This window comes from Amblyomma americanum, chromosome 8, assembly GCF_052857255.1.
Source record: "Amblyomma americanum isolate KBUSLIRL-KWMA chromosome 8, ASM5285725v1, whole genome shotgun sequence".
NCBI lineage: Eukaryota > Metazoa > Arthropoda > Arachnida > Ixodida > Ixodidae > Amblyomma > Amblyomma americanum.
In genome coordinates, this window is record NC_135504.1 from 34,240,581 (window position 1) to 34,249,598 (window position 9,018).

Sequence of the window (9,018 nt, forward strand, 5' to 3'; positions counted from 1 at the left end):
ATACTACTTGTCCTGGTAATCACAGTGTCCTTGCAGAGGGACCCAATGTCATGGCAACTGCATGCCAGCATCATTGTTTTAATTGCAAAAGAAGACTGTTGTATGCAAGGAGCTTAACTGTTATTTCTGTTTCAGGTGGCGAGTCCACATCATCAACGCTACCGGTAATCAACATCAGCATTCCAGACCAAGCGGACGCACTGTCCAAAGAAAAAAGCTTCTCATCGTCATCATCCTCGGGAGTCGGGCCTGAAGACATTGATGTCACCGACGTTGAGCTTGCCTGTGATGAATCGACAGCCTCTCCGCCCGACGTCAACGTTCGGCGCGCATCACCTGACAGCGGATCGACCGACAAAGTGGCCGTCGCTGACCTGAGGTCGTGTGCCCTCGAGTCCGAGGAGCTGCAGTCCACCAGCCCTCTGGCCGCGGAGGAGTGTGCCGAGGCCGGAGGGTCTGCGGAGGCCGCGGCCTACGCAGACTCCGAACTCTTTACCGAGCCCCCACAGGCGTCAAGGTCCGCCTTGACCGGTGGGAGCACATCGTCGTCGCCCTCGGGGTCCGACGAAGAGTCGGAGACCACGAGCACATCGACATCCAAGCTTCGCTACCTGCTCCCAAATTATCCCGAACTGAGCAAGGCGGTCGACCCGGACTCGAGCGAGTCGACGTCTTGGACGTTTTCAGCCGAGTTTCCGTCGTCCTTGCGCACGACGGTAGGCGCCGACGCGACCGATGACGAGGACGAAGAAGGCGACGCCCGAACGCCAACGACGGCCGCAGCGGCGACTGCCGGCAGCGACGCAGCGACCGTGGCTCCCGTTGTTGTCGCCGAAGAGAACAATGGTGACCTTGTTGGAATCCAGCCCGGCAGTGACTCCGTGTCGTGACCGTGGCATAGTTGCACCTCTTAGAACCAGTTGTAATTTTTTTCGTGAGTGCCGCGGGGCAGAGTTCTCTGCGTCGCCCTCTCTCGGTCGTCGGGGAGAGTTGCCTCCGAGGGCTGCTGCCGAAACGGGATTTCTGCCACAGGACACCTTTGCAGCGCACCGTACTGTTGTCCCCCAGCACAGCGCTCCTGACACTGTTTAGCAGCTGCAGCACAGCCCCACTGCACGGGAAAAAAAGAAGTGGGGACATCGCTGCCGCAGCGTCGTGAAGCAAGCCCCGGTTTCTCCGGGAAAAAAAAATTCAAGCGCAAACTCAAGTCGAGCTCATGTTCCCCTCTATCAACATACCTGTTTCCATAGCGTCTCCTTCAGAACCGCCGCCAACCAAGTGCATGTGGAAGGCAAATGAATGAGCCATGTGAGGTGCCTGCCATACTACCGTCGCACGTTCGATTTGACCCTTGTTTGACGCGAGCTGTGATGACAACCGGGATCACTGTCGAGCTGATTGGTGCTTCCTTTCTTTCTTTGCCTGTGCTAATAACTTTCTGTTCGTGATCCAACCATCTGCTCATTCCGTGCCAGGTGAGCTTCTCACAGCTACTTAGTGTGGCCGGCGTGAAATGCATTTGTCTGAACGCCAAACCGTCGCGGCAGACTTCGCACCAGGGATGTCAGAGGCTTTAATAATGGTCTATTCACTGCGGAGCAGGCTCCGCGTTGCGTACCGCTAAAGCAGACGTTTGCCACCTCAAGTAGGCCTACTTTACTTCGTTGCCGGTGCATCAGTTCAGTTACGCTGAAAACTTTTCGACCATAATTAGCTCGACGTAAAATTCACGTTTTGACTGTAGCCCCTGTCTGCTACATTCATTCTGTGTAACGAACTGTCGCCGTATTTCCTGAGCTGCTTATTCTGCGAATCAGCCTCCCACCTCGCGTATGTTTCACATGCTCAATGCGAATGACGAGTAATTAAGCCCTCTCGAGAGCTGGTCGATGACTTATCTGGTCCCTAGAACAAAGACTGAAGAGATATAACGCCAAGCTTCTTACTTCCTGGGCTCCTTTTCGGCGAAGGGCTGCAGAAGCAAAGGACAAGTAGAACGCGGCAGTCAACGAGAAACATATGTACTTAGTATATACGCCCTGCGTGTTGAAGCCATTGATATTTTTTCACGACCCAAGTTGTTAAAACAGCCCACATGTGCCACGTTAGAGAGATGACTAGAACCGAGTAAAATATTCGACTGTCCCTGCCACGGAGGAAGGAAAAGGCTATAGTCGGATACAACTCAAGAACGCAGTGGCTTTTCCCCATCAGAGGACCCCCTTCCAGCCAATGGCGTCGGCCGATTCTCATGAACCTGCTAGTGTGACAATGCAGGGAGCGGCGCCACAATGGGTCTATCGCCGACCATAGAGGGAAGAAACTTTCCCCTTTCATCTACCAGTCCTTGCGTTGCCACACTGGCAGGATCATGAGAATCGGCCGACGCCACTGGCTGGAAGGGGGTCCGTTGACGGGAGGAAGCCGCTGCATTCTTGAGTTGCATCCGACTATAGGAGAGGTCATTCCCAAACGCTGAACGCAGCGTGAAGAATAGTCTGGAGAACTTCACGCGGGCCATTTTCTTTCTCGGCCTGAAGGCCATCTTGGCAAGCCCACCAGAGTAACCATGTCGTTCACTAAGTTATGACGTGTTGGAAGATTTCTGAATCGAGAACGGACAAAAGGAGAAGTAAAATAAGGAGGAAGAAATAGGAATACCGGCATGCCAAGATGGCCGCGCGCCCATGCCCGGCATTACAAAAGGCGGCGCCATGGCCTCGCGTAATCTTTTTCTTCCTTCATGGTTTCTGCCAATCCCAAGGTGAGGCTAGTCCCAAGAATGGTGCTGCCCATGCCTCCTACGTCACAATCGCCAGCAATCGTTTAGATGTATCGCGTCTCTTTCTTTTTACATAGTGTGTAATTAACGAGTATGTCAGCGTCCTAGAGATAAACCATGTTGGATATGCGTTAACCAAGGATGTACTAGGCGATTTCATAAACGTTGACCTTCGTTTGCGTGTGTAGCAAACAGAGCATTCACGGTGGTAGTGCACTCGTATCGCAGTGCTTTAGTATGCCCCGTGTGCAGTAGGGAAGAAGTCTTGTTTTTTCTAAAAAAATGCTGACATGTTTCAAACCTAAGCATGGAATCTATAAGTTCAGCGCTTATGGTTCAGAACTGGCTAGGAAGCTTTCTTGAATGATAGTTGCCTGGCTAGAGTCACTGAACTGTCGGGGGCGAGAATGAAGGGGAAAAAAGGTATAAAAACAGGTGTCCGCGATTTTTCATGTTTTTGTCACACGTTGTAGATCTGTCAAGCACCGTGTAGGCTAAGTTCTGCTTGAACAGGAAGTTGCATGGTTTGAACATATAACGCTGCGGTGTTAGCGCCATTAATAGACGGTGGTTCAGAGGAATTTTAGTGCCGAACATTTCCTGCGAAGGAAGAAAAAAATCTTTTAATCGCTTTTATTTTTTGACAACATAACTATATAAGGGCTGCTGCTTTACAGTGGCTGAGATTACTTAAAGAGGACTAAGTTGGGCACGTTTAGGCAACTGCAAGATTACGCATAGTCCTTGATTACGTAACCTTTCATAGACAGCACTGGTGCAATCTGCAGTTTTAACGTTTGCTTATTTTTTTACGCGACGTTTATAGTATGCACCAAGATGACATCAGGAGCATAAAATCCACCAAGCTCCGTAAAAGAATTTTACGTTTTAGAAACTTGGACCCATTCTCTTTTTGCAGAAAAGAGCACGTTCTTAGTTGTTATAACTGTTGTTTATTTATTTTCTCGTTTTACGAACTCAGAAATGACACACTGCTGTTCCTTTCCTTTCTTTCTGTTTTTGTGTGCTCAATAAGTTTCTTATTATAACTATTTGTGCGTTTTCACACAGCTCGAACTGCAAGAATAAGGCACCCACTTGCCAAACAGTACGCAGAAAAAAAAAATCTGCGTATTTTTCGAGGTATAATACCAGTTGTGAGATTTTTAACCATTTCCAACAAAATTTACGTTTAGCTTTTAGAGAACCAGCCGCCGTCATATCTGTGTGAAGCCGAAAGTAGGCCATTTACCTGGGTCCCTTCGTTTCTATAGTCCCTTATAGCTGCATATTCCCAACTACTTCCACCCAAGCTGACCATACCGTGAGAAAAAGAGTCAACATGGCGCACACTTTGTATAAATCTACACCCACATGCACGCAACCCGAACGAGAATTTCTTCTCTCCACAACAGTGTAACCACGCTCGCGCAGTCAAGTGAAAACGACATCCAGCCACCGACTTGATAACAACAAGTAGCGCAGATAATTGGCCCAACATTGGTAACTTATTGGCAGAAGCCGGTCCAACAAAGGGCCAAGGTAAAGCCAATAATGGGCCGATTACCTGTGCGAGTTGTATACGCTAGCCTCTCATCATGTGTACATTATCTGGAAAACCAGTCAGGACCCGATGGGCACTGGAGCTCCTCTGGACGTCCTATGGACGTCTTGAACATACCTAGGACGTCCAAAGGAGTTCAGTGCCCATTGGGGAGCCCTCTCTGTCGTCCCCAGGCTCGTCACGTCGGAGCCAAGGTGCACATAGAAGCTCCGTTAGAAGTTTGATATAAAAGAAAAACCGATTACGCCGCGAGAACTCAGAAATTCAGAGTCCGATCACAGTCATACGGACATCGTGAAGCATCTTTTATCTGCCGGCTTATGTATAGGAGTCTCCATTATAGCGACGAGAAGGGGAGAGAAACGCCTCATCTTCTAAAATAGTTTTCATTTTCGCTGTTTCTTGTTGTTGATGACAACCCAAGCAGCACAGGTAATCGGCCCAATATTGGAACGACATTGGCAAATGCTGGTTCTACAGAGGACCAGTGTAAAACCATCCATCTCCAATATTGGCCCAATCACCTGCGCTGCTTGGGAAAGCATGCATTCGCTGCATCCCACAGTGCTGTGTCGGGCGACCGGAAGAAACGCAGAAGATATGCAAGCCAAGGCCACAGAGCGATGTCGCCCTCTCTAGACGGGGGAAGAAAGGACGCTTTCTTTTTCTTTCTTCGCTGATATTTAGCAGAATCTCCCGCGCGCTTTTATCGCGTTTCGTCGCGCTGTCGTCGCTTGCGTGTGTTTTGCATCTTCCTTTGTTGTCGCTTGCCGCCACTCTGTATGCGGCGGCATTGCGACGCTAAGCTTATCTTGCCGCAAGTCCTGAAGTCGCAAATGTGTGCGTTCGGGGTTATCAACCAGGCTTGACCCCTGCAAAGCATTGCGAAAGAAAGCGGTTCCTGAATTTCCGAACGCAAACGGAGCGCGAACCGACTATCCATACACCCTTCAAAGATATTCATTTTTCTTTATTGTGTCCTTGGGAGTGTTCTAGTAAAGCAAAAGGTTGCTACTACTGATCAACCGTTTCCTGTGGCGAGCGTTAGAGCAATGTTTCGCCGTAGAGCTCTGTGTGGCTTCAACCGAGCAGCTTTCAATTGTGGTTATGTGTCTGTCCCTCAAACTCATGTCCACGCTAGCTCCATCCATCAGCTGTAAATGTGACGTGGAAGTGTGGTTTGCACTGCTTTTACGCTGTTTGAATTGTGATGCGGGCACCTACAAAGCACGTGAGAGACGCGAAGACCACAGCAGGATTATTTCCTTCGTGTTCCTAGAAGCTTGGCCTTCTCTCTGTGGATCGAAAGGTGTTAGGAGCTATCTTTCAAGCCACCCCAAATCAGTGCGCTAGGACTTTGGCTAGATATAGCTCCGAACACGGCCAGAAGGTTAGAGTGCACTGATACCAAAAATGGTTGGCACTTCAGAATGTAAACTTCGTTCAATCTTTGATGTTGTTGAGCAGATGCAAGCGGATAAGCACTGTACGGCTTGATTCGGATATAAGCTTTGTCTTGTCGAAACCGTTCAGCTTGACACGCATTATCTGATGCGCTTTGTTTTCCAGCTTCAACCGACCCGACCTTTCGTGTGTAAGAAAAAAAATGCCTCCAGCCATTCTTAATGGCTTGTGTTTGTTGGCACCTATGACACACATCTCCTTGGGACCACTCAATCCTTTCGCGCGTTTCTGTTGGCATCTTTCGAGAGCTTGAACGTGAGCCTCACTGTACACTACGTAGCCAGCTCTCGGGCTTCGCCGTGTGATGCTAGAAATCCCATGTGCCTCATACAACTTTTCATAGCTTGCGCAGCTACAGTGTTTCTCATTATCAGCTACCGCGTTTCTTCTCATTAGGCTGTCGAGTCACAGCAATGTGTGTGCGTGTGTGATGTCGCATCCAGGGGTTTTCGAGGCCGTTCTTCTGACTGCTCTATTCTTTGGCTCAGGAATTTAAACTCGCTTCAGCGGTGGGATTGTTGAATATCAAGCCGAGTTTCATGATATTCACCTGGTCAACCATTTCAAGAAGGCAGAGGCATTAAGATGAGTTAAAAAGGGAACGGTTGCAAATAAACTCACTTCGAGCGCTCTGTATTTCTGTTTGTCAAAGGGAACAGGTGGACGCTGTTTGGCGGTTATTTTGAGCACAGAAAACGGCAATGCGGTGCGAAGCCCTCGTAGTGGAATGTGTATTTCAGACCTTCGCGCAGTTCGTCGCTATGCAACACAGGTGCGTGAACATAGCTGCAGGCTGTGTCCTGTTAAACACGACCTTAGGAAGTGTACACAGGTGCTTGAACCCAGTTTAGAAGTCGCATAACCATTGCAGCCTCACGTTACGACAAGAAAAAAAAATCCTTACCGGATTGAATTTGCTGGAAGTCTTCTATAACAGGCCCTCTCTGTTGTCTCTATATAGGTTCACTGCCTACTCCCGACTGTGATGTTGGAAGCTTGACGGACAGGTTAGCTACGAAACAAAAGGTATACTCTCGACACCCGCTGTATTCACCACTTTAGATATGTGGACGAGTAGACGTTTCTAACGCGCTCGAGTGCTTAAGGACGAAGTGCGAAATGGTAGACTGTTAATTTTCGCTGGAATTTCGAACGTCCGAACTTGTACATACGTAGGGACATCCTGCCGACTTTCCAGGGTTCACTTCCCCAGATGTGAAGAGACCAACTACAGAGGGTCGCGTTAACGAATTCCTCCTCCCCTTTCTTTGTTATTTTGAAGGCCTCAGTGACAAATATACGCTATCAACTTTACAAAATGCGCACGATGCATGTCTATCATGTGTCAAGAAATATCAAGGCGTTTTCTTTTAGGCATTACATCTTTCGGTGGTGCATTTACTAAGCATGCCGAAATGTGGCATGAAGTAGGTGCAAGGCAGTTAACCTTGTACTTGTTTCGCGCAGCTTGGTAAACGCGAGGAAGCAATAGGTAGGTGTAAGCTGCGTGTCAACCTTGTATACTGTGTGCGATGTTGGTGAAAACGTGTTGGCATGCAGCATTCAGCTTTGGTATTTCTGTACTGAGCTCCGAACTGCTGCTCAAAAATATATATGTATACACAAAAACAAGCGTGATTGTGTGCACATCACCACTTACTGCATTAAGATAAATACGTCTTCAGTATTGTGACTTTCAACGGGAGCACCTTCACTGTGCGCATCGGTTAATGAAGGCTAGAAGGGAGCGAAGTGTGGAGTTCTGTACAGTTTCTCTTTTTTTTTTTCACATACTCCTCGTGTCATTCACTGTGCCACTATTCCATTGCAAATACCTTCATGCGCGGCAAGGTTATCTTCACAAGGCCTTAATGCGAGGAATCACTCACCGTCGTCTGTTTGCCTTCCTGTATCTTGGAGCGCTTCGGCTGTGTGTGTCAAAAGCTGATCTAAAGCATATGTGACGCCTGTTCCACCGTTTTCTTAACGCTCCCTCCTGCCTGATAGCAGTATTGGCTGGACGGCAGCATAAGACGAAGCTGGGTACAGGAACTTTGCTGCGAATGTATCAACCCCTGTTAAAACAAGTGCTAATTGGAAGCTGTGTTTGTTAGCTTTACTTTGCGGGATACGGTGACGAAGGCGGGTGTTCAAGAGTGCTGAAATTGTCGAGATGGTACTTGTTGCTTGCTTCATCACTGGCAGCTGACTGGAAAAGCGCGTGGCTGAAAGTGTGACTCGCTCTGTGGCCAAAGCGAGTAAGCTGTGATCCTGTTAATTCAAACGAGAAATGTGTCGCTGGGGAACAAGCCTTTTTTTTTCTTTTTGTTACGTCATTATTAAAATAACAAATTCCACAAGTTCATTGTCTGTACAGTTTCTTTCTTTCACTACGTCACCGCGTCGTCCCCTGGCGGACAAGTCGCAAAGCGTTCTGGAAGTATACAAAGCAATGGACCCTAATAGGTCCGATCGCCAGCGCCACCACTTCATGATGCCGTAGTCACTTCAAAAGAGCCGCTAAAGGGAAATACTGGGTCAAGCCACATCGATAAATTAATGTTCAGCAATAAAATATCCCTGGTGAAACGTTCCATACGACGATCCGTTCAATTCAGTAAGCTTTCCGTATGGCTTGTAAGGAGACCACAGAATATGTGGGGCGTCCTAACTAAAGACAACCAAGGTTTTTAAGCATACAGTGTGCCCTACCCCAGTGAAACGAACTGGGGGCTTTTGAGAGTCGCGTGATGCAGTCTTCAATATTTGTTTTGTTCTCCAAAGTTAATAAAGAAAACGCAGTTAGCTAGCTTTTTAATTACTGGCTTCAGGAACAAAGTATCGATTCAGAAGTTGTAGATCGTCTTCAAAAAATGCTCAGTGAAATGTTTGCCGCCCGGTACCGTTTACATACAGTAGTTTAGTGGTTTAGCTATATAAAGGTATATAGTTATATATAAACTTATGCAGAGTTACATAAGTAGTTTGGTATATATATTAAGTACTTCTCTGGCGGCCTTAAAAAATAACACCTCGCAATAGAAAAAAATTGCACCTAACAGCAGTGCTGATACAGTGTTCCAAGAATATATATATATATATATATATATATATATATATATATATATTCTCAGAGAACAAAAGCTGCTTTTCTCTTAAGCACCCTCCTTGCTGGTGCTTTGCGTGTGCACTGGACGAGAGATGTGCC

General features: G+C 47.7%; 1 protein-coding gene across 1 annotated transcript in view; it reads left to right on the top strand.

Annotated features, from left to right (window-relative positions):
* LOC144101289 (voltage-dependent T-type calcium channel subunit alpha-1G-like) overlaps positions 1 to 2,356 on the top strand; it is an 82,444-nt gene extending 80,088 nt beyond the window's left edge. The window contains exon 33 of the mRNA XM_077634386.1: positions 136 to 2,356. Coding sequence (XP_077490512.1) covers positions 136 to 890 — 755 coding nt within the window. The 3' untranslated portion in view covers positions 891 to 2,356. The remainder of the gene's footprint in view (positions 1 to 135) is intronic.
* Positions 2,357 to 9,018: the final 6,662 nt, after the last annotated feature.